This window comes from Hyla sarda, chromosome 2 (genome assembly GCF_029499605.1).
Source record: "Hyla sarda isolate aHylSar1 chromosome 2, aHylSar1.hap1, whole genome shotgun sequence".
Classification (NCBI taxonomy): domain Eukaryota; kingdom Metazoa; phylum Chordata; class Amphibia; order Anura; family Hylidae; genus Hyla; species Hyla sarda.
The window spans coordinates 419,003,969-419,030,230 of record NC_079190.1 but is presented as its reverse complement, the minus strand read 5'-3'; the positions used below and the strand labels follow the sequence as shown (position 1 = coordinate 419,030,230).

Sequence of the window (26,262 nt, the reverse complement as noted above, 5' to 3'; positions counted from 1 at the left end):
CTGCGGGAGGAGCGGCTACCACCCTGTTTTGCGGTCTAACACACCGCTTGGTCACTCCGGTGTGTTTGACCACGAAACTGGGTGGTCGCTGCTCCTCCCGCAGCTCCCAGAGCTGCATCTCTTGTTCTCCCCCATTGATGTAACTGCACTTTGATGTCTCAATAAAGTCCCTCCACGTTTTCTGATTTAAGGGTGAGTGCTTTTGTCTTCTTACTTTCTATATACCGTATCTATGTTATATTGTACAGTGAGGTCCATTTCTCTCATGTGGCATGTTGTACTTTTTGAGTTATCATCATTATTCAGCCAGCCTCTTTGCTTGGCATACTTTTTTACTGTGACCATCAACACTGTTACTTAGTTTGCATACTATGAGTTTGGTTCTATACATTTCTGTGTGTGAATTCAGAGTGCCTTGTCTCCTGTTTATGTTTTTTATTGGCTTTTATGTACTATATATATATATATATATATATATATATATATATATATATATATAAAGATTTGTACTGTTTCTGATCTAATCTTTAGTGACTGGTTCTTTTCTTTGAAGCTTTCATTTTTGGCCACTGTTATAAAGACCAGGTTGGTGGAGTGCTGCAGTGATGGTTGACCTTCTGGTAGTTTCCCCTCTTTTATGCTAACAGTGCACAAAAAATTACATAATTAAAACGATGAGCCACCAATTATTTCCCTTTATTGAATTACAAATAAAATTTACATATTGTTTGTTAAAATGTGAAAGAAAAACTTATTGCAGGAAAAATCCCTTCAATCTAACTGGGAAGAAGGTCTAATCTGGTCCAGTGATTTTTTTCAGAAGAATACAAGCCATTTACATTGGTCTTTTTTCTTTTTTTCATAAACTACGATAACACTGAGCTATAAATAGAATGGACCTAAGAAGAACAATAGTCTCTCACATGCAAACTAAAATGCATTGATTTATTCAAAGCTGCCTACCGACTGGTATTTGAAAGCTTGCTCCTTGTAGGAAGCTGTCTTTTACTTAAAGCGCTATCTGAAGTATAAAGAGAGGCCAGAGAATCAAGAGTCAAGGCAGAAGAGGTTCGAATGGAGGCAGTACTGTGCTTCACCGAACTTGCAGGCCTGTTCCTGTCTCTCATTGGTTATTTATGCTGTTTGGTGGCCTTATTCATTCCTCACTGGTTGACTTTTTCTTCAGGACTTATTATTACAGAAAATTACCGTCTTGGCTTGTGGCAAACATGTGTTGTTCAAGATGTGGGGTTTAGCGTTTGTCAGGAATATCAGACTCCGCTCCATCTACCAATCCAAGTCCGGATGGGTAGAGTCCTTGTGTGTCTCTCTGTCTTGATCGGGGCTTTAGGATTTATGGCTTCTATACCTGCGTTGACCTGTGTGAAATGTCTTCATAACAGAGAACGACTTATCAGAAGGATGATGAATATATTTGGAGGACTCCTCTTTTTAGTGGCTGGTGCACTGACTTTCTTCTCAGTGTCCTACTTTGCTTATGGCACTCTAATTAAATTTTGGAACCACAATATACCTAAAGACATTCCCCGCTGGGAGTTTGGGGATGCAATGTACACTGGCTGGGTTGGTGGATTCTTTCTATTATCCGGTGGATGTGTCTTGATCTTCTCCCAGTTTCGGGTCTCTCAGGAAGCTGAATTAAAATGGCCTTAGGCAAATCATTTCAGGATTACAGTTTCCCCGTCATTGCATTTCAACAGTCATCTACTTTATAGATCGTTTATGATTCCAGAGCTTTTAGTTCTCAGTAATATAGACTGTAAATAATTGCAGCATTGTCTATACTATATTTTATAAACTATATAAAGGCACATAGAAGGGATCAGTATGTGTTTCATACTTAACAATAAAAATGTTGAAAACAATAAGAGCTTTTGTGAAATCCTTTCCTCACATGTTTTCTCAATTAAAATGTCTGTAAGGAGGCAGAGGAATTTCCTACTCAGTTAAAGACACATACAGCCCAGCAAGTACCCACAGTAGTGACATAATGTTATATGCAATAGGATTTATATTATTTAGAATAAATAGATACTTTGTGGCTTCTAAATACACAATATCATTTGTAACACATGTTGTACTTTTGTTTTAAAATAAATAAAAAATGTATGTCATGGGGCTTAAAGGTGTATACTCATCTGTAAACCACAAGAACATAATCGTGCGCATCGGGGGGCAGAAGGAAGAAATGCACTTGGTGGAAGCTTGCTGCGGCCTATAAGTCTGACAGAGAAAGGAGCCAATGGCTCTTTGCTCTCTAAAACCTTTTAATAGAGTGCAGTTTTAACTCTAAACGTATATAGACCCACTTACAGATCAAAGCAATTGAGTGCTTTGTGTGTGCCCCGCACCTAGAATCATGTTGGCATTCCAGGCTCCTGCACCCCCCAATCTGCTGGTAGAAATGTACAAAGGGCCCTGGGTGGAAGTACTGGCATAAATGGTTTAAAGTGAAACTCCCTGTAGGTTAAATTCCCTGATGGTTAAATTCTTAATAAATCTTTATAGTCATTAGATCAGTTTTTTGCATGAATATGCACCTATAATAGTGCATCTTGCTGGCAAAATCTAGAGGAGTCCATTGTTCACGTGGATCTGCAGTAGGTTATTCGTAGATAGAAGACTACATGTCCAACAATAATTGGTAGACTGGTACAGTGGTTAGGGATTTACTGGGAAGCTGTGGTCCATTCCTAGCACCCTGCTTTTAGCAAATTATCAATTACAAAACAAGACGCCCATATACAGTTCTTATACTGGGGCCCTCTGTACCCCATTGTGTTCTCCTGGGTAGGCTACTGTGATAACACAAAATTGTTTCTGTCAGTCACGCTTCTTTATCATCACAGGTGGGTATGGTAACATATACTGCCATGGCATCACAACCGTGCTTGTCATACTTTCGGTTTTTTTTTATTTATTTTTTTAGAACTGAAACGGCTACAAATCATACAGCATATGTACAGCACTAAAGAATTGTGTTCTCTTAGGTCAGGCCTTGTTCCTAAAGGGTTAACTAGATTTTAGAAAAATACCAGTTGCAGTTTCAATGGAGGGCCACAGGTAAGTGAGCTGAGCAAGACAGCAAGATCATTTATTTAATTTATTTGTGGGGACACTGTGCTGCCTTGTCTCTTCATTCAAAAAGAGTAAGGGATTGAAATTCTGTCAGCAATGCGATCTGTGTAGCTACTTCTTTGCCTTCTCCCTGCCGTACCCCCCCCCCCCTCTTCTTTTGCAATAGGAAAGAGAAATTGTGTAGGTAAGAGTTTAGCGTCTTACTAGTGCCACCTACTGTTTGACCATTTTATTCCTGCACATGGTCCCAGCAGTGGTGCCAAGCCAGAACTTGTGGTATCGATCTGGTTCTTCTGGTTCTTCTGATAAGTTAGGATATACTGAGAGAATGCTCTGATATAATAGTCAGATATTTTGGAGGGTTGTGACAGGACACAAGGGGTACACAAGTCGTCGTTGAGTACAAGCCAGGGCCACTTGGCTGCAGTGCTATTGATCCTTACAAAGAAAGTGTAGTCCTGGAGCCTGTACACATGAATGCAAGCATGTACTCCTGAATTGTTAAGAGATTTTGAGTCACACATTAGGCTGGCCTATTGCCAGTAGAGGAACTTAGCCTATGGACAGAAGAAAGAGCACTTTGGACCTGTAATTCTATATTGTTGATTATTGTTATATTCCTGTCCACACTGAATTTACAGTAACATTCTGGCTACACCTAGTCAGAAAATAGTAAGCCTTTTTGCTGCACTTGAGAACTGTAAGCATGAAGATTAATGAGATTCACGCTCACTATAACCCTACTCACATACAGTATGTGAGCAGGGTTATAGTGAGCGTGAATCTCATTAAAAATAGGTATCATTCACTCAGATCTACATAGTTACATAGTTAGTAGGGTCAAAAAAAGACATACGTCCATCAAGTTCAACCAAGGAATTGAAGGGAAGGGGTATGGTTGGATGCAGGGGAAGGGATGTGATTACAGTATATTTCTGCATAAGCATGAATGTTATATTGTTTAAAGCTTTCAACTGTTTCTGCTGTGACCAATTCCTGAGGTAGACTGTTCCATAAATTCACAGTTCTAATGGTCTATCGCCCCTTTAGACCAAACCTTTTCTTCTCCAGACGGAGGGAGTGTTCCCTTTTCCTTTGAGGGATTTTAACCTGGAACAGTTTTTCCCCACATTTTTTGTATGGGCCATTTATATACTTATATACATTTATCATATTCCCCCCTTAAACCCTTAAGGACGCAGCGTTTTTCTGTTTTTCATTTTCATTTTTTCCTCATCACCTTCTAAAAATCATAACTCTTTCAATTTTGCACATAAAATTCCATATGATGGCTTATTTTTTGCGCCACCAATTCTACTTTGCAGTGACATTAGTCATTTTTCCAAAAAATCTATGGCAAAATGAAAAAAAAAATTCATTGTGCGATAAAATTGAAAACAAAATGTCATTTTGTAACTTTTGGGGGCTTCCGTTTCTACGCAGTGCAATTTTCGGTAAAAATTACACCTTATCTTTATTTTGTAGGTCCTTATGGTTAAAATGATACCCTACTTATATAGGTTTGATTTTGTTGTACTTCTGAAAAAAATCATAACTACATGCAGGAAAATGTATACATTTAAAATTGTCCTCTTCTGACCCCTATAACTTTTTTATTTTTCCACGTACAGGGCAGTATGAGGGCTCATTTTTTGCGCAGTTTTCTGACGTTTTTATTGGTACCATTTTTGCATTGATCAGACTTTTTGATCACTTTTTATTCATTTTTTTATGATATAAAATGTGACCAAAAATACGGTATTTTGGACTTTGGAATTTTTTTGCGCGTACGCCATTGACCGTGCGGTTTAATTAACAATATATTTTTAAAGTTCGGACATTTACGCATGCTGTGATACCACATATGTTTATTTTTATTTACACTGGTTTTTACTCTGGATTCAAACTTTAATTAGGGAAGGGGTTAAATGACCTTTATCAACTTTTTTTTCACTTTTTTTTGCAGTGTTATAGCTCCCATAGGGACCTATAACACTGCACACACTGGTCTTTTACCCTGATCCCTGCAAAGCCATAGCTTTGCATGGATCAGCGTAATAGGGGGTTGATTGCTCAAGCCTGTAGCTCAGGCTTGGAGCAATCAAGTGCCGATCGGACGTGACGAAGCAAGGTAAGGGGACCTCCACTCGCATCCTAGCTGATCGGGACATCGTGATTTTGTCGCGATAGTCCCGATCAGCCCGACTGAGCTGCCGGGAAGCTTTTACTTTCCTTTTCGACGCTGCGATCAACTTTGATCGCCACGTCTGAAGGGTTAATAGCGCACGACACAACGATCTGTGCCGCGCGCTATTAGCCCAGGGTCCCGGCTAATAATAGTAGCCGGGACCGACCTGGTGTGATGCAGGGTCACGGTATGACCCCGTTTTAAACACCGGGACTGGGCGCAGGGCGTACAGGTACGCTATGCCTCCTTAACAGGTTAAACGTCAAGACTAAACAAATGTAATTCTTTTAATCTTTCCTCATAGCTAAGAAGTTCCATGCCCCATATTAGTTTAGTCGCACATCTCTGCACCTTCTCCAGCTCCACAACATTCCTTTTAGGAACTGGTGACCAATACTGAACAGAATATTCCAGGTGGGGCCATACCAATGCTTTATAAAGGGGGAGTATTATGTCCCTGTCCCTCAAGTCCATGCCTCTTCTGATGCATGACAATATCCTGCCGGCTTTGGAAGCAGCAGCCTGACATTGCATGCTATTCTGTAGTCTGTGATCTACAAGTACACCCAGATCCTTCTCACCAGTGACTCTCCCAGTTTAATCCCCCCTAAGACATATGAAGCATGTGGGTTTTTAGTACCCAGATGCATAACTTTACATTTATCCACATTGAACCTCATTTGCCAAGTGGATGCCCAGACACTTAGTCTATCCAAGTCATCTTGTAACTTATGCACATCCTCTATAGACTGTACCGTGCTACAAAGCTTGGTGTCATCTGCAAAGATAGAAACAGAGCTGTTAATACCATCCTCTATATCATTAATAAATAAATTAAACAACAGCGGTCCCAGTACTGAACCTTGGGGTACACCACTAACAACCGGGGACAAACCAGAGTACTGTTACGCCGAGCGCTCCGGGTCCCCGCTCCTCCCCGGAGCGCTCGCTACACTCTCCCCGCTGCAGCGCTCCGGTCAGATCCACTGACCCGGGGCGCTGCGATTCCGCTTCCAGCCGGGATGCGATTCGCGATGCGGGTAGCGCCCGCTCGCGATGCGCACCCCGGCTCCCGTACCTGACTCGCTCTCCCTCGGTCCTGTCCCGGCGCGCGCGGCCCCGCTCCCTAGGGCGCGCGCGCGCCGGGTCTTTGCGATTTAAAGGGCCACTGCGCCGCTGATTGGCGCAGTGATTCCAATTAGTGTTTTCACCTGTGCACTTCCCTATATCACCTCACTTCCCCTGCACTTCCTTGCCGGATCTTGTTGCCATTGTGCCAGTGAAAGCGTTCCTTGTGTGTTCCTAGCCTGTGTTCCAGACCTCCTGCCGTTGCCCCTGACTACGATCCTTGCTGCCTGCCCCGACCTTCTGCTACGTCCGACCTTGCTTCTGTCTACTCCCTTGTACCGCGCCTATCTTCAGCAGCCAGAGAGGTTGAGCCATTGCTAGTGGATACGACCTGGTCACTACCGCCGCAGCAAGACCATCCCGCTTTGCGGCGGGCTCTGGTGAAAACCAGTAGTGGCTTAGAACCGATCCACTAGCACGGTCCACGCCAATCCCTCTCTGGCACAGAGGATCCACTACCTGCCAGCCGGCATCGTGACAGTAGATCCGGCCATGGATCCCGCTGAAGTTCCTCTGCCAGTTGTCGCTGACCTCACCACGGTGGTCGCCCAGTAGTCACAACAGATAGCGCAACAAGGCCAACAGCTGTCTCAACTGACCGTTATGCTACAGCAGTTACTACCACAGCTTCAGCAGTCATCTCCTCCGCCAGCTCCTGCACCTCCTCCGCAGCGAGTGGCCGCTCTTGGTCTACGCCTATCCTTGCCGGATAAATTTGATGGGGACTCTAAGTTTTGCCGTGGCTTTCTTTCCCAATGTTCCCTGCATCTGGAGATGATGTCGGACCTGTTTCCCACTGAAAGGTCTAAGGTGGCTTTCGTAGTCTGCCTTCTGTCTGGAAAAGCCCTGTCTTGGGCCACACCGCTCTGGGACCGCAATGACCCCGTCACTGCCTCCGTACACTCCTTCTTCTCGGAAATCCGAAGTGTCTTTGAGGAACCTGCCCGAGCCTCTTCTGCTGAGACTGCCCTGTTGAACCTGGTCCAGGGTAATTCTTCCGTTGGCGAGTATGCCGTACAATTCCGTACTCTTGCTTCAGAATTATCCTGGAACAATGAGGCCCTCTGCGCGACCTTTAAAAAAGGCCTATCCAGCAACATTAAAGATGTTCTGGCCGCACGAGAAATGCCTGCTAATCTTCATGAACTTATTCACCTAGCCACTCGCATTGACATGCGTTTTTCCGAAAGGCGTCAGGAGCTCCGCCAAGATATGGACTCTGTTCGCACGAGGCGTTTCTTCTCCTCGGCTCCTCTCTCCTCTGGTCCCCTGCAATCTGTTCCTGTGCCTCCCGCCGTGGAGGCTATGCAGGTCGACCGGTCTCGCCTGACACCTCAAGAGAGGACACGACGCCGCATGGAGAACCTCTGCCTGTACTGTGCTAGTACCGAACGGATTGTCCTATCCGCCCTCCCCGCCTGGAAAGACGTACGCTGACTCCGCACAAAGGTGAGACAATCCTTGATGTCTACTCTGCTTCTCCACGTCTTACTGTGCCTGTGCGGATGTCTGCCTCTGCCTTCTCCTTCTCTACTGTGGCCTTCTTGGACTCTGGATCTGCAGGAAATTTTATTTTGGCCTCTCTCGTCAACAGGTTCAACATCCCAGTGACCAGTCTCGCCAGACCCCTTTACATCAATTGTATAAACAATGAAAGATTGGACTGTACCATACGTTTCCGCACGGAGCCCCTTCTAATGAGCATCGGATCTCATCACGAGAGGATTGAACTTTTGGTCCTCCCCAATTGCACCTCGGAAATTCTCCTTGGACTTCCCCGGCTTCAACTTCATTCCCCAACCCTGGATTGGTCCACTGGGGAGATCAAGAGTTGGGGGCCCTCTTGTTCCAAGGACTGTCTAAAACCGGTTCCCAGTAACCCTTGCCGTGACTCTGTGGTTCCTCCAGTAACCGGTCTCCCTAAGGCCTATATGGACTTCGCGGATGTTTTCTGCAAAAAACAAGCGGAGACTCTACCTCCTCACAGGCCTTATGATTGTCCTATCGACCTCCTCCCGGGCACTACTCCACCCCGGGGCAGAATTTATCCTCTCTCTGCCCCAGAGACTCTTGCCATGTCTGAATACGTCCAGGAGAATCTAAAAAAGGGCTTTATCCGTAAATCCTCCTCTCCTGCCGGAGCCGGATTTTTCTTTGTGTCCAAAAAAGATGGCTCCCTACGTCCTTGCATTGACTACCGCGGTCTTAATAAAATCACGGTTAAGAACCGCTACCCCTTACCCCTCATCTCTGAACTCTTTGATCGCCTCCAAGGTGCCCACATCTTTACTAAATTGGACTTAAGAGGCGCCTATAACCTCATCCGCATCAGAGAGGGGGATGAGTGGAAAACAGCATTTAACACCAGAGATGGACACTTTGAGTATCTGGTCATGCCCTTTGGCCTGTGCAACGCCCCTGCTGTCTTCCAAGACTTTGTTAATGAAATTTTTCGTGATCTGTTATACTCCTGTGTTGTTGTATATCTGGATGATATCCTAATTTTTTCGGCCAATCTAGAAGAACACCGCCAGCATGTCCGTATGGTTCTTCAGAGACTTCGTGACAATCAACTCTATGCTAAAATTGAGAAATGTCTGTTTGAATGCCAATCTCTTCCTTTTCTAGGATATTTGGTCTCTGGCCAGGGACTACAAATGGATCCAGACAAACTCTCTGCCGTCTTAGATTGGCCGCGCCCCTCCGGACTCCGTGCTATCCAACGCTTTTTGGGGTTCGCCAATTATTACAGGCAATTTATTCCACATTTTTCTACCCTTGTGGCTCCTATCGTGGCTTTAACCAAAAAAAATGCCGATCCCAAGTCCTGGCCTCCTCAAGCGGAAGACGCCTTTAAACGACTCAAGTCTGCCTTTTCTTCGGCTCCCGTGCTCTCCAGACCTGACCCTTCCAAACCCTTCCTACTGGAGGTTGATGCCTCCTCAGTGGGAGCTGGAGCTGTTCTTCTACAGAAAAATTCTTCCGGGCATGCCGTCACTTGTGGTTTTTTTTCTAGGACCTTCTCTCCGGCGGAGAGGAACTACTCCATCGGGGATCGAGAGCTTCTAGCCATTAAATTAGCACTTGAGGAATGGAGGCATCTGCTGGAGGGATCAAGATTTCCAGTTATTATTTACACCGACCACAAGAACCTCTCCTACCTCCAGTCTGCCCAACGGCTGAATCCTCGCCAGGCCCGGTGGTCTCTGTTCTTTGCCCGGTTTAATTTTGAGATTCACTTTCGTCCTGCCGATAAGAACATTAGGGCCGATGCTCTCTCTCGTTCCTCGGATGCCTCAGAAGTTGAACTCTCTCCGCAACACATCATTCCACCTGACTGCCTGATCTCCACTTCTCCCGCCTTCATCAGGCAAACTCCTCCAGGAAAGACCTTTGTTTCTCCACGCCAACGCCTCGGAATCCTCAAATGGGGTCACTCCTCCCATCTCGCAGGTCATGTGGGCATCAAGAAATCTCTGCAACTCATCTCCCGCTTCTATTGGTGGCCGACTCTGGAGACGGATGTTGTGGACTTTGTCCGAGCCTGCACTATCTGTGCCCGGGATAAGACTCCTCGCCAGAAGCCCGCTGGTTTTCTTCATCCCCTGCCTGTCCCCGAACAGCCTTGGTCTCTGATTGGTATGGATTTTATTACTGATTTACCCCCTTCCCGTGGCAACACTGTTATTTGGGTGGTCGTTGATCGATTCTCCAAAATGGCACATTTCATCCCTCTTCCTGGTCTTCCTTCAGCGCCTCAGTTGGCTAAACAATTTTTTGTACACATTTTTCGTCTTCACGGGTTGCCTACGCAGATCGTCTCGGATAGAGGTGTCCAATTCGTGTCTAAATTCTGGAGGGCTCTCTGTAAACAACTCAAGATTAAATTAAATTTTTCTTCTGCATATCATCCCCAGTCCAATGGACAAGTAGAAAGAATTAACCAGGTCTTGGGTGATTATTTGCGACATTTTGTTTCCTCCCGCCAGGATGACTGGGCAGATCTCCTTCCATGGGCCGAATTCTCGTATAACTTCAGAGTCTCTGAATCTTCCTCCAAATCCCCATTTTTCGTGGTGTACGGCCGTCACCCTCTTCCCCCCCTCCCTATCCCCTTGCCCTCTGGTCTACCCGCTGTGGATGAAATTTCTCGTGACCTTTCCCCTGGAGACAAGGTATGGCTCTCCGCTAAATATGTCCGCTTCCGTGTCCCTAGCTACAAGTTGGGACCACGCTATCTTGGTCCTTTCAAAGTTTTGTGTCAAATTAATCCTGTCTCTTACAAACTTCTTCTTCCTCCTTCTCTTCGTATCCCTAATGCCTTTCACGTCTCTCTTCTTAAACCACTCATCCTCAACCGTTTTTCTCCCAAATCTGTTCCTCCCACTCCTGTTTCCGGCTCCTCGGACATCTTCTCTGTCAAAGAGATCTTAGCCTCTAAAAAGGTCAGAGGGAAAACTTTTTTTTTAGTGGACTGGGAGGGTTGTGGTCCTGAAGAGAGATCCTGGGAACCTGAGGATAACATCCTAGACAAAAGTCTGCTCCTCAGGTTCTCAGGCTCTAAGAAGAGGGGGAGACCCAAGGGGGGGGGTACTGTTACGCCGAGCGCTCCGGGTCCCCGCTCCTCCCCGGAGCGCTCGCTACACTCTCCCCGCTGCAGCGCTCCGGTCAGATCCACTGACCCGGGGCGCTGCGATTCCGCTTCCAGCCGGGATGCGATTCGCGATGCGGGTAGCGCCCGCTCGCGATGCGCACCCCGGCTCCCGTACCTGACTCGCTCTCCCTCGGTCCTGTCCCGGCGCGCGCGGCCCCGCTCCCTAGGGCGCGCGCGCGCCGGGTCTTTGCGATTTAAAGGGCCACTGCGCCGCTGATTGGCGCAGTGATTCCAATTAGTGTTTTCACCTGTGCACTTCCCTATATCACCTCACTTCCCCTGCACTTCCTTGCCGGATCTTGTTGCCATTGTGCCAGTGAAAGCGTTCCTTGTGTGTTCCTAGCCTGTGTTCCAGACCTCCTGCCGTTGCCCCTGACTACGATCCTTGCTGCCTGCCCCGACCTTCTGCTACGTCCGACCTTGCTTCTGTCTACTCCCTTGTACCGCGCCTATCTTCAGCAGCCAGAGAGGTTGAGCCGTTGCTAGTGGATACGACCTGGTCACTACCGCCGCAGCAAGACCATCCCGCTTTGCGGCGGGCTCTGGTGAAAACCAGTAGTGGCTTAGAACCGATCCACTAGCACGGTCCACGCCAATCCCTCTCTGGCACAGAGGATCCACTACCTGCCAGCCGGCATCGTGACAAGTACGAATCATTGACCACCACTCTCTGGGTACGATCCTTAACCCCTTAAAGACCAAGGGCGTACAGGTACGCCTTTGCTCCCTGGTACTTAAAGACCAAAGGTGTACCTACCTAAAACTACAACTCCCAGCATGCCCACATAGCAGTTTGCGGTCTGGGCATGCTGGCATTTGTAGTTTTGCAACATCTGGAGGTCCACAGTTTGGAAATCACTGTGCAGTGGTTTCTAAACTGTAGACCTCCAGATGTTGCAAAACTGCAAATCCCAGCATGCCCAAACAGCAAACAGCTGTCTCAGCATGCTGGGAGTTGTAGTTGCGTACCTCTAGCTGTTGCATAACTACATCTTCCAGCATGCACTTTGACGATCAGTACATGCTGGGAGTTGTAGTTTTGCAACAGCTGGAGGCACACTGGTTGGAAAATACTGAGTTAGGTAACAGAACCTAACTGAAGGTTTTCCAACCAGTGTGCCTCCAGCTGTTGCAAAAGTACAACTCCCAGCATGAACCGTCTGTCAGTGCATGCTGGGAGTTGTAGTTTTGAAACAGCTGGAGGTTTGCCCCTCATGTGAATTTACAGGGTACATTCACACGGACGGGTTTACAGGGAGTTTCCTGCTTCAAGTATGAGCTGCTGCAAACTTTTTGCCACAGCGCAAACTTCTAGTGGTAAGCTCACTGTAGTCCGCCAGTGAAAATGTACCCTAAAAACACTACACAACACTACACTAACACATAATAAAGGGTAAAACACTACATATACACCCCTTACACTCCCCCCCCCCACCCAATAAAAGTGAAAAAACGTATTGTTCAGCAGTGTTTCCAAAACGGAGCCTCCAGCGATTGCAAAACAACAACTCCCAGCATTTCCGGACAGCCACTGACTGTCCAGGCATGCTGGGAGTTTAGCAACAGCTGGAGGCACCCTGTTTGGGAATCACTGGCGTAGAATACCCCTATGTCCACCCCTATGCAATCCATAATTTAGTCCTCAAATGCGCATGGCACTCTCTCACTTCAGAGCCCTGTCGTATTTCAAGGAAACAGTTTAGCGCCACATATGGGGTATTTCCGTACTCGGGAGAAATTGCACTACAAATTTTGGGGGGGGGGGGTTTCTCCTTTTTCCCCTTATGAAAAGGAAACGCTGGGGTCTACACCAGCCTGTTAGTGTAAACATTTTTTTTTTACATTAACATGCTGGTGTTGCCCTTTACTTTTTATTTTCACAAGAGGTAAAAGGAAAAGAAAGACCCCCAAAATTTGTAACGCAATTTCTCCTTAGTACAGAAATACCTCGTATGTGGGCGTAAAATGCTCTGCGGGCGCATAACAAGGCTCAGGAGTCAGAGAGCACCATGTACATTTGAGGCCTAAATTGGAGATTTGCACAGGGGTGGCTGATTTTACAGCGGTTCTGCCATAAACTCAAAAAATAAATACCCACATGTGACCCCATTTTGGAAACTACACCCCTCATGGAATGTAACAAGGGGTATAGTGAGCCTTAGCACCCCACAGATGTTTGACGAATTTTCATAAAATTTGGATGGGAAAAAAAAAAATTATAAGAATTCACTAAAATGCTGGTGTTACCCTAAATTTTTCATTTTCACAAGGGAAAATAGGAAAAAAGCCCCACACAATTTGTAACCCCATTTCTTCTGAGTATATAAATACCCCATATGTTAATGTAAAGTGTTCTAAGGGAGAACTACAATGCTCGGAAAAGAAGGCGCACCATTGGGATTTTGAAGAGAAAAATTTTCTGGAATTGAAGGCTACGTGTGTTTACAAAGCCCCTATAGTGCCAGAACAATGGACCCCTCCCACATGTGACCCCATTTTGGAAACTACACCCCTCACGTAATGTAAAAAGGGGTACAGTGAGCATTTACACCCCACAGGTGTCTGACAGTTTTCTGGAACAGTGGTCCGTGAAAATGAAAAATTTAATTTTGCATTTTCTCAGCCCACTGTTCCAAAGTGGGGTGTTAATACTCACTGCACCCCTTATTAAATTCTGTGAGGGGTGTAGTTTCCAAAATGGGGTCACATGTGGGGGGTCCACTGTTCTGTCACCACGGGGGGCTTTGTAAACGCACATGGCCCCTGACTTCCATTCCAAACAAATTCCCTTTCCAAAAGCTCAATGGCGCCTCTCCTCTTCTGAGCATTGTAGTGCGCCAGCAGAGCACTTGATGTCCACATATGGGGTATTTCCATACTCAGAAGAAATGGGGTTACAAATTTTGGGGATACTTTTCTCCTATTACCCGTTGTAAAAATGTAAAATTTGGGATAAAACCAGCATTTTAGTGAATTTTTTTTTTCATTTACACATCGAACTTTAACAAAAAGTTGTGAAATACCTGTGAAGTGTTAAGGCTCACTGTACCCCTTGTAACGTTCCTTGAGGGGTGTAGTTTCCAAAATAGTATGTCATGTGTTTGTTTTTTTGTCTGTTCTGGCACCATAGGGGCTTCCTAAATGCCACATGCCCCCCAAAAACCATTTCAGCAAAATTTGCTTTCAAAAAGCCAAATGTGACTCCTTCTCTTCTGAGCATTGTAGTTTGCCCGCAGAGCATTTTACATCCTAACATGAGGTGTTTCCATACTCAGAAGAGATGGGGTTACAAATTTTGGGGGGCATTTTCTTCCATTACCCTTTATAAAAATAATACATTTGGGGAAAAAACTGCACTTTAGTGAAAAAATTTTTTTTTTCATTTACACATCCGACTTTAACGAAAAGTCATCAAACACCTGTGGGGTGTTAAGGCTCACTGGACCCCTTGTTACGTGCCTTGAGGGGTGTAGTTTCCAAAATGGTATGCCATGTGGTGTTTTTTCTGCTGTTCTGGCACCATAGGGGCTTCCTAAATGTGACATGCCCCCCAAAAACCATTTCAGAAAAACTCACTCTCCAAAATCCCATTGTCGCTCCTTCCCTTCTGAGCCCTTTACAGCACCCGCCGAACACTTGACATACACATATGAGGTATTTCCTTACTCGAGAGAAATTGGGTTACACATTTTAAGAGGATTTGTCTCCTTTTACCTCTTGTAAAAATTCAAAAACTGGGTCTACAAGCACATTCAAGTGTATAAAATGAAGATTTTGAATTTTCTCCTTTATTTGCTGCTATTCCTGTGAAACACCTAGAGGGTTAACACGCTTACTGAATGTCATTTTGAATACTTTGAGGGGTGCAGTTTTTATAATGGGGTCATTTGTGGGGTTTTTCTAATAGGAAGACTTTTCAAATCCACTTCAAACCTGAACTGGTCCATGAAAAATTCCGATTTTGAAAATTTTGCGAAAAATTGGAAAATTGCAGCTGATTTTTGAGGCCCTCTGATGTCTTCCAAAAGTAAAAACATGTCAACTTTATGATGCAAACATATAGTGTACATATTGTATTTGTGAATCAAAATATAATTTATTTGGAATGTCTATTTTCCTTACAAGCAGAGAGCTTCAAAGTTAGGAAAATGCAAGATGTTCAATTTTTTCATCAAATTTTGGAATTTTTCACCAAGAAATGATGCAAGTATCGACAAAATTTTACCACTATCATAAAGTAGAATATGTCACAAAAAAACTGTCTCGGAATTAGAATGAAAGGTAAAAGCATCCCACAGTTATTAATGCTTAAAGTGACAGTGGTCAGATGTGCAAAAAACGCTCTGGTCCTACAGTGAAAATTGGCCTGGTCTTTAAGGGGTTAAGCCAGTTTTCAATCCAGTTACAAACTAAAGTTTCCAAAGCCAAAGACCTTAACTTACCTATCAGACGTCTATGAGGGACAGTATCAAACACTTTTGCAAAATCTGTGGTCTGGTTCTGAAGATCTAGGCTGTATGCAGTCACCATTGAAGGTGGGAGGCTGTATAGAAAGCTTACAAAGGATAGCGGATAAGATGTCTGATCGCAGGTGTCCCACCGCTGGACCACAGGCAGGGACAAAGGGCAGGAAATGAGGATAGGACTAGCACTCCTCTGTGCTCACTCTTGTTCAGACTGCAACATGAAAAAAGAGAGGAGGGGGCTACAAAGCAGCATGCAGTGATTGGATGAAGAGACCAAGCACATCACAGCAGACTCAGGGAGGAAGATGAGTCATGCAGAGTGAGGACATGCCCCTCTAAAGTGCAGAATGACAAACTAAGTAAGTAACAGAAAGAAGGCATTTGTGAAAGATATATGGGTGCTAGACAAAATCAAATTATATATGCATGATCAGGATTAGGTTTTGAGTAACATATAACTTTTTTATGGGATATAACAGGTACTTTGTAACCCCTTAAACTCCCGTCCATTTTCAGCTTCTGAGCATGCTTCATACCCTGTGGGTCCCGGTTGCTATCAGCAACCGGGACCCGTGGCTAATACTGGAAATCGCTGATCGGGCTGATGTCCGGTATTAACCCTTTAGATGCCACGATCAAAGATGATCGCAGCATCTAAAATGGGAGAAAACACTGCCATGTTAACTCAGCGGGCTGTTCGGGACCGCCTCGCTGAAATCGCAGCATCCTGAACAGCTGAGAGGACAGCAGGAGGGTACTCACTTGCCTCATCGCCGTCAAATCGGTGATCTGCTGCTCCTGCAGAGCCTGCTCAGCAGAGCGCCGATAACACTGAGCAATGCTATGCTATGGCATAGCCTTGAACAGTGTATGCCATTAGAAGATTGCATGTTATAGTCCCTCTGGGGACTAGAACATAGTGTAAAAAAAAAGTTTATAAATGTGATTTAACCCCTTCCTTAATAAAAGTTTGCATCACCCCCCTTTTCTCATTTAACCAGTTGCCATCTAAGGACGAGCCGGCTCGTCCTGAGACGCAACCGTTGTATGGCGCGGGCTCCCAACTCGAGCCCGCGCCATACCGGCCGGCCCCCAGCTGATTCCTGTAGCTGGGGGCCGGCGTTAATAGCCGACATGGGGACGGCTATTAACCCTCTAGATCAAAGTGACAGCTGTGTCTAAAGGGACATTTAGGCTTTATCAATCGATCGCAGAGCACACAGATCAATGTGGTTCTATGAATCCACATTGATCTGTATGATAAAATCTAATCATTCCTTCTAAAAGTCCCCTAAGGGGACAAAAAGTGTTAAAATAAAGTTGAATAAAAAGTTTTAAAAAAACACCTATTAACCCTTTCCTTATTAAAAGTTTAACCCCCCCCCCCCTTTCCCAAATTCCATCTAAAAAATATGTAACCATAATAAAAATAAACATATGTGGTATCGTGCGTAAATGTTCGAACTATAAAAATATATCATTAATTAAATCGCACGGTTAATGGCATATGTGCAAAAATATTCAAAAGTCCAAAATAGCGTATTTCTGGTCACTTTTTATATCAGGAAAAAATTAATAGAAAGTGATCGAAAAGTCCGATCAATACAAAAATGATACCGCTAAAAACTTCAGATCACGGCGCAGAAAATCTGTATACTTGAAAATAAAAAAGTTATAGGGGTCAGAAGATGACAATTTTAAACGTATTAATTTTCGTGCATGTAGTTATGATTTTTTCCAGAAGTGCGACAAAATCAAACCTATATAAGTAGGGTATAATTTTAATTGTATGGACCTACAGAATAGAGAGAAGAATTTTTTTTTGTTTGTTTCGCTGTAGATTTTTGGGTAAAATGACTGATGTCATTACAAAGTAGAAATCATATGGATTTTTAGGTGCAAAATTGAGAGGGTTATGATTTTTAAAATGTATGGAGGAAAAAATGAAAGTGCAAAAACGGAAAAACACTTGGTCCTTAAGGGGTTAAACCAAATATATTTAAATAAAAATAAACATATGTGGTACTGCCGCGTGCGTAAATGTCCGAACTATAAAAATATAATGTTGATTATACTGCATGGTCAATGGCATACACATAAAAAAACTATTCTAAAGTCCAAAATTTCATGTTTTTTGTCACTTTGTATACCCTACAAAGATATATAAAAAGCAATCAAAAAGTCCCATGAAAACAAAAATTATACCGATAAAAACTGCAGATAACGGCACAAAAAAATGAGCCTTCATATAGTTCCATATGCAGAAAGATAAAAAAAAGTTAGAAGAGGACATTTTTAAGCATATTGAAGGAGATTTATCAAGCTCTGTAGTAGATTTTTTTGCGTAAAAAAGTTACACGTGCGCAAGTTTTCTATACATGCTGCAACTTTTAGATTTTTGCTTATTACAAAGCACATTTCTGAAATCTGCTCCCGTAGTAAATTTTTTTTTTGTGTTTTTACTTTGCAGTGGTCATGTATTTATTGTCACGATTCGGCTTACGGGTTGTGGATCTGCTGTGTCAGCGAGGGATTGGCGTGGACCGTGCTAGTGGACCGGTTCTAAGAGGCTACTGGTTTTCACCAGAGCCCGCCGCAAAGCGGGATGGTCTTGCTGCGGCAGTAGCAACCAGGTCGTATCCACTAGCAACGGCTCAACCTCCCTGACTGCTGAGAAGGCGTGGGACAGAAGGACTAGGCAGAGGCAAGGTCAGACGTAGCAGAAGGTCGGGGGCAGGCGGCAAGGTTCGTAGTCAGGATGGATAGCAGAAGTTCAGGTACACAGGCTTTGGACACACTAAACGCTTTCACTGGCACAAGGCAACAAGATCCGGCAAGGGAGTGCAAGGGAGGAGATCAGATATAGCCAGGGAGCAGATGGAAGCCAATTAAGCTAATTGGGCCAGGCACCAATCATTGGTGCACTGGCCCTTTAAGTCTCAGAGAGCTGGCGCGCGCGCGCCCTAGAGAGCGGAGCCGCGCGCGCCAGCACATGACAGCAGGGGACCGGGACGGGTAAGTGACCTGGGATGCGATTCGCGAGCGGGCGCGTCCCGCTGTGCGAATCGCATCCCCAACGGCCATGACAGTGCAGCGCTCCCGGTCAGCGGAACTGACCGGGGCGCTGCAGGGAGAAACACGCCGTGAGCGCTCCGGGGAGGAGCGGGGACCCGGAGCGCTAGGCGTAACAGTACCCCCCCCCTTAGGTCTCCCCTTTTTTTTGTCCGGTAACTGCCTCCCCTGGGATGAGGACACCGGGAAAGAATGGAGGGCTTCCTCAACGGGAGGCAGTACAGCAGGAGTTGGAATGGGGAGGGAGGGCAGAGGGTGAAGTTTGGCACGGGGCAGGGAGACACAAGGACGGGAGCCATGAGGGGACACAGAGGCTTGCCTGATGGGACTGGGAGGGGGGGAGAGGCACTTCCTGTGGCAGGCAGAGTCCCAGTTCTTGATCTCCCCGGTGGTCCAATCAAGGGTGGGGGAATGAAGCCGGAGCCATGGCAGACCGAGGAGGACCTCAGAGGTACAGTTGGGGAGAATGAAGAACTCAATCCTTTCGTGGTGGGGTCCAATAGACATCAGGAGGGGTTCTGTGCGGTAATGCACGGTGCAATCCAATCTGGCTCCGTTGACCGCGGAAATGTAGAGCGGCTTGACGAGACGGGTCACCGGGATGCGGAATTTATTAATAAAGGACTCCAAAATAAAATTTCCAGAGGCACCGGAGTCAAAGCAGGCCACAGCTGAGAGGGAGGAGTTGGCTGAAGGAGAAATCCGCACGGGCACCGTGAGACGTGGAGAAGCAGACTTGGAACCAAGAGACGCCACACCCACGTGAGCTGGGTGCGTGCGTTTCCCAGACGTGGAGGACGGATAGGGCAATCCACCAAGTAATGCTCGGTATTGGCACAGTAAAGACAGAGATTTTCTTCCCTACGGCGATTCCTCTCTTCCTGGGTCAGGCGAGACCGATCCACTTGCATGGCCTCCTCGGCGGGAGGCCCAGGCGTAGACTGCAAAGGATGCTGTGGGAGAGGTGCCAAGAGATCTAAGTCTTTTTCCTGGCGGAGCTCTTGGTGTCGCTCAGAAAAACGCATGTCAATGCGGGTAGCCAAATGGATGAGTTCTTGGAGGTTGGCAGGAATCTCTCGTGCGGCCAGCACATCCTTGATGCGACTGGATAGGCCTTTTTTAAAGGTCGCGCAGAGAGCCTCGTTATTCCATGATAACTCGGAAGCAAGAGTACGAAATTGGATGGCGTACTCGCCCACTGAAGAATTACCCTGGACCAGGTTCAACAGGGCAGTCTCGGCAGAAGAAGCTCGGGCAGGCTCCTCGAAGACACTCCGGATTTCAGCGAAGAAGGCCTGGACTGTGGCTGTGGCAGGATCATTGCGGTCCCAGAGCGGTGTGGCCCAAGACAAGGCCTTTCCTGAAAGAAGGCTTACTACGAACGCCACCTTAGACCGTTCTGTAGGAAACAAGTCCGACAACATCTCCATATGCAGGGAACACTGAGACAAAAATCCACGGCAGAGTTTAGAGTCCCCATCAAATTTGTCCGGCAGGGACAAGCGGAGGCTAGGAGCGGCCACTCGCTGCGGAGGAGGTGCAGGAGCTGGCGGAGGAGATGGTTGCTGCTGTAGCAGAGGCAGAAGTTGCTGTAACGTGGCTGTCAACTGCGACAGCTGCTGTCCTTGTTGGGCAATTTGCTGCGATTGCTGAGCGACCACCGTGGTAAGGTCAGCGAGACTTGGCAGCGGCACCTCAGCGGGATCCATGGCCGGATCTACTGTCACGATTCGGCTTACGGGTTGTGGATCCGCTGTGTCAGCGAGGGATTGGCGTGGACCGTGCTAGTGGACCGGTTCTAAGAGGCTACTGGTTTTCACCAGAGCCCGCCGCAAAGCGGGATGGTCTTGCTGCGGCAGTAGCAACCAGGTCGTATCCACTAGCAACGGCTCAACCTCACTGACTGCTGAGAAGGCGTGGGACAGAAGGACTAGGCAGAGGCAAGGTCAGACGTAGCAGAAGGTCGGGGGCAGGCGGCAAGGTTCGTAGTCAGGATGGATAGCAGAAGTTCAGGTACACAGGCTTTGGACACACTAAACGCTTTCACTGGCACAAGGCAACAAGATCCGGCCAGGGAGTGCAAGGGAGGAGATCAGATATAGCCAGGGAGCAGATGGAAGCCAATTAAGCTAATTGGGCCAGGCACCAATCATTGGTGCACTGGCCCTTTAAGTCTCAGAGAGCTGGCGCACGCGCGCCCTAGAGAGCGGAGCCGCGCGCGCCAGCACATGACAGCAGGAGACCGGGACGGGTAAGTGACCTGGGATGCGATTCGCGAGCGGGCGCGTCCCGCTGTGCGAATCGCATCCCCAACGGCCATGACAGTGCAGCGCTCCCGGTCAGCGGGACTGACCGGGGCACTGCAGGGAGAAAGACGCCGTGAGCGCTCCGGGGAGGAGCGGGGACCCGGAGCGCTAGGCGTAACATTTATCAATGCGATAGTCGCTATTTATGAAGAAAAAAAGTTGCATCTCATTTAAAAGTTGCATATGTATACCAGGTCCAACCTTGCTTTCAGAACGTGCACACGTCTGCAGAAAAGGAAATCAATACCCACTTTAACAACTGTTCTTTTTCTCCATCATGAAACAAAGCTACTACATTAATGTCAATGTTAATTATAGAAAAACTTTATTATATAACTAATAACTCTATGAATTTTAAGGTTGAAAATACACACTGCACACCTTAGGACACATACATGCTGGCATACCCACTAAATTATAAAATTAATGTTGTGTTAAAATAGAATAAGGCACAAAATAATTGGGTAAGAATTTTTACAGACTACGTAAATAACCCATATGTGGCACTAACATTTTTCCTTAAAAATCCATAGTAATACAGCTTCATGCACATTTTGGGGTGGGTAACGTACCCAGCCATTTTTTTTTTTTTTTTGTGGCTTCACTATTATTTATGTGCCTGTTGGTGCTGCGCTGTTTTCCTTCCTGGCCTCAGCGCAGCGATGCAAGACTCCGCCCACCAACGTCACAAAATGCGGGCTCAAAATTAAACAAAAAAGCCTCCAGAGTATGGATATTCATGGTGCGGCATAGTAGGTTTTTAATTTTTTTTTAATTTCTGAGGAGGGTAGATGGGTTGTTGCGGGATAGTTGGAGTGCAGCAATTTAGTGCTAGACAGGCCAGTCAGGGTTTCACCCGATGGGTTACACCCTCCCCGTCACGCTACTGGTAATAGAGGGTAGATAAAGAAATTTGGCTATTAACATAAGGGAAAACTTTTCTGCTTTAAAAAATGCTTTTTTAGCCGGGTTTCCCGGGTTTTGCTTACGTGCAATTTATTTATCAAGGACTATTTGTTAAATATGTTGCATGTAAGCAAAAATATGTTAAAAAAAATTATCATTTTTTTAACAGAAGTAAAACAAAATAAAAACTATATAAAAGTTGGGTATCATTTTAACCGTATGTACCTACAATAAAGATCAGGTGTCACTTTTACCAAAAAGGGCACTGTGTAGAAATGGAAACCCCCAAATGTTACAATATGGCATTTTTTTTTTTTTTTGTTTCACCATAGATTTTGTGGTGAAATGATTGATGTCATTACAAAATACAATTAGTGATGGAAAAAACAAGGCCTCATATGGTTCTGTAGATGCAAAATTGAAAGCATTATGATTTTTAGAAAGGGAGGAAGAAAAAAGAGAGTGCAAAAATAAAAATAAAAAATACCTGCGTCCTTAAGGGGTTTAGTATGACCCTTACATCATTTTAAAAGTTGAATTTCAGTATCATTTAAATGAACTGATTTTATGCATGTTTTATACAAAGTCCAAACCAGCTATACTTCAGCGTAGGGTCTTATTTGTAATAAATATTTTTCATGCATTGTTTTAAAATAAATTCAGACTGGACACTGTCTGTAATTTATTTATCCCATAGTGTTGTTATTGTTATAGTTAGTGTTGTAGTTTTCAAATCCCTATGTTCAGGCATTTTTACTTGTAAGTAACTGATACACAAAAGGCATTTGTTGTTTTGGGTTGCATTATGGGTCAGCAACATCCGGAGAGGTGTTCGGATTTATTTATCTAATATGATTTCATGTACAACCCCTACAAGGCTCATGGTGGGAGCGCTTGGTGGCTGTTACGCCGAGCGCTCCGGGTCCCCGCTCCTCCCCGGAGCGCTCGCTACACTCTCGCTCCCACAGCGCCCCGGTCAGATCCTCTGACCGGGTGCGCTGCGATACCGCCTCCAGCCGGGATGCGATTCGCGATGCGGGTGGCGCCCGCTCGCGAAGCGCACCCCGGCTCCCGTACCTGACTCGCTCTCCGTCGGTCCTGTCCCGGCGCGCGCGGCCCCGCTCCCTAGGGCGCGCGCGCGCCGGGTCTCTGCGATTTAAAGGGCCACTGCGCCGCTGATTGGCGCAGTGGTTCTAATCAGTGTGTTCACCTGTGCACTCCCTATGTATACCTCACTTCCCCTGCACTCCCTCGCCGGATCTTGTTGCCATTGTGCCAGTGAAAGCGTTCCCTTGTGTGTTCCTAGCCTGTGTTCCAGACCTCCTGCCGTTGCCCCTGACTACGATCCTTGCTGCCTGCCCCGACCTTCTGCTACGTCCGACCTTGCTTCTGTCTACTCCCTTGTACCGCGCCTATCTTCAGCAGTCAGAGAGGTTGAGCCGTTGCTAGTGGATACGACCTGGTCACTACCGCCGCAGCAAGTCCATCCCGCTTTGCGGCGGGCTCTGGTGAACACCAGTAGTGACTTAGAATCGGTCCACTAGCACGGTCCACGCCAATCCCTCTCTGGCACAGAGGATCCACCTCCTGCCAGCCGGCATCGTGACAGTAGATCCGGCCATGGATCCCGCTGAAGTTCCTCTGCCAGTTGTCGCCGACCTCACCACGGTGGTCGCCCAGCAGTCACAACAGATAGCGCAACAAGGCCACCAGCTGTCTCAACTGACCCTGATGCTACAGCAGCTACTACCTCAGCTTCAGCAATCTTCTCCTCCGCCAGCTCCTGCACCTCCTCCGCAGCGAGTGGCCGCCTCAGGCCTACGACTATCCTTGCCGGATAAATTTGATGGGGACTCTAAGTTTTGCCGTGGCTTTCTTTCACAATGTTCCCTGCACTTGGAGATGATGTCGGACCAGTTTCCTACTGAAAGGTCTAAGGTGGCTTTCGTAGTCAGCCTTCTGTCTGGAAAAGCTCTGTCATGGGCCACACCGCTCTGGGACCGCAATGACCCTGTCACTGCCTCTGTACACTCCTTCTTCTCGGAAATTCGAAGTGTCTTTGAGGAACCTGCCCGAGCCTCTTCTGCTGAGACTGCCCTGCTGAACCTGGTCCAGGGTAATTCTTCCGTTGGCGAGTACGCCGTGCAATTCCGTACTCTTGCTTCAGAACTTCCTGGAATAATGAGGCCCTCTGCGCGACCTTTAAAAAAGGCCTATCCAGCAACATTAAAGATGTTCTGGCCGCACGAGAAATTCCTGCTAACCTACATGAACTCATTCATCTAGCCACTCGCATTGACATGCGTTTTTCCGAAAGGCGTCAGGAGCTCCGCCAGGATATGGACTTTGTTCGCACGAGGCGTTTTTTCTCCTCGGCTCCTCTCTCCTCTGGTCCTCTGCAATCCGTTCCTGTGCCTCCCGCCGTGGAGGCTATGCAAGTTGACCGGTCTCGCCTGACACCTCAAGAGAGGACACGACGCCGCATGGAGAATCTCTGCCTGTACTGTGCCGGTACCGAACACTTCCTGAAGGATTGTCCTATCCGTCCTCCCCGCCTGGAAAGACGTACGCTGACTCCGCACAAAGGTGAAACAGTCCTTGATGTCAACTCTGCTTCTCCACGTCTTACTGTGCCTGTGCGGATATCTGCCTCTACCTTCTCCTTCTCCACTAAGGCCTTCTTGGATTCCGGATCTGCAGGAAACTTTATTTTGGCCTCTCTCATCAACAGGTTCAACATCCCAGTGACCAGTCTCGCCAGACCTCTCTACATCAATTGCGTTAACTATGAAAGATTGGACTGTGCCGTGCGTTACCGCACGGAACCCCTCCTAATGTGCATCGGACCTCATCACGAAAAAATTGAGTTTTTGGTCCTCTCCAATTGCACTTCCGAAATTCTCCTTGGACTACCCTGGCTTCAACACCATTCCCCAACCCTGGATTGGTCCACAGGGGAGATCAAGAGTTGGGGTACCTCTTGTTTCAAGGACTGCCTTAAACCGGTTACCAGTACTCCCTGCCGTGACCCTGTGGTTCCCCCTGTAACCGGTCTCCCTAAGGCCTATATGGACTTTGCTGATGTGTTTTGCAAAAAACAAGCTGAGACTCTTCCTCCTCACAGGCCTTATGACTGTCCTATTGACCTCCTCCCGGGCACTACTCCACCCCGGGGCAGAATTTATCCTCTCTCCGCCCCAGAGACGCTTGCTATGTCTGAGTACATCCAGGAAAATTTAAAAAAGGGCTTTATCCGCAAATCCTCCTCTCCTGCCGGAGCCAGATTTTTCTTTGTGTCCAAAAAAGATGGCTCCCTACGTCCTTGCATTGACTACCGCGGTCTTAACAAAATCACGGTAAAGAACCGCTACCCTCTACCTCTTATCTCTGAACTCTTTGATCGCCTCCAAGGTGCCCACATCTTTACCAAACTGGACTTAAGAGGTGCTTATAATCTCATCCGCATCAGAGAGGGGGATGAATGGAAAACAGCATTTAACACTAGAGATGGACACTTTGAGTATCTGGTCATGCCCTTTGGCCTGTGCAACGCCCCTGCCGTCTTCCAAGACTTTGTTAATGAAATTTTTCGTGATCTCTTATATTCCTGTGTTGTTGTGTATCTGGACGATATCCTGATTTTTTCTGCCAACCTAGAAGAACACCGCCAGCATGTCCGCATGGTTCTTCAGAGACTTCGTGACAATCAACTTTATGCCAAGATGGAGAAATGTCTGTTTGAATGTCAATCTCTTCCTTTCCTAGGATACTTGGTCTCTGGCCAGGGACTACAAATGGATCCAGACAAACTCTCTGCCGTCTTAGATTGGCCACGCCCCTCCGGACTCCGTGCTATCCAACGTTTTTTGGGGTTCGCCAATTATTACAGACAATTTATTCCACATTTTTCCACCATTGTGGCTCCTATCGTGGCTTTAACCAAAAAGAATGCCAATCCTAAGTCATGGCCTCCTCAAGCGGAAGACGCCTTTAAACAGCTCAAGTCTGCCTTTTCTTCTGCTCCCGTGCTCTCCAGACCTGACCCATCTAAACCCTTCCTATTGGAGGTAGATGCCTCCTCAGTAGGAGCGGGAGCGGTCCTTCTACAAAAAAATTCTTCCGGGCATGCTGTTACTTGTGTTTTTTTTTCTAGGACCTTCTCTCCGGCGGAGAGAAACTACTCCATCGGGGATCGAGAGCTACTAGCCATTAAATTAGCACTTGAGGAATGGAGGCATCTGCTGGAGGGATCAAGATTTCCAGTTATTATTTACACCGATCACAAAAATCTCTCCTATCTCCAGTCTGCCCAACGGCTGAATCCTCGCCAGGCCAGGTGGTCTCTGTTCTTTGCCCGATTTAATTTTGAAATTCACTTTCGGCCTGCCGATAAGAACATCAGGGCCGATGCTCTCTCTCGTTCCTCGGATGCCTCGGAAGTAG

The 26,262-nt window shown here is 46.5% G+C and overlaps 1 protein-coding gene across 1 annotated transcript; it reads left to right on the top strand.

Annotated features, from left to right (window-relative positions):
- The first annotated feature begins 1,074 nt into the window (after positions 1–1,074).
- On the top strand, positions 1,075–1,674 carry LOC130357488 (putative claudin-24). The gene has a single exon (XM_056560187.1). The coding sequence runs from the start codon at positions 1,075–1,077 to the stop codon at positions 1,672–1,674; it is 600 nt and encodes a 199-aa protein (XP_056416162.1).
- Positions 1,675–26,262: the final 24,588 nt, after the last annotated feature.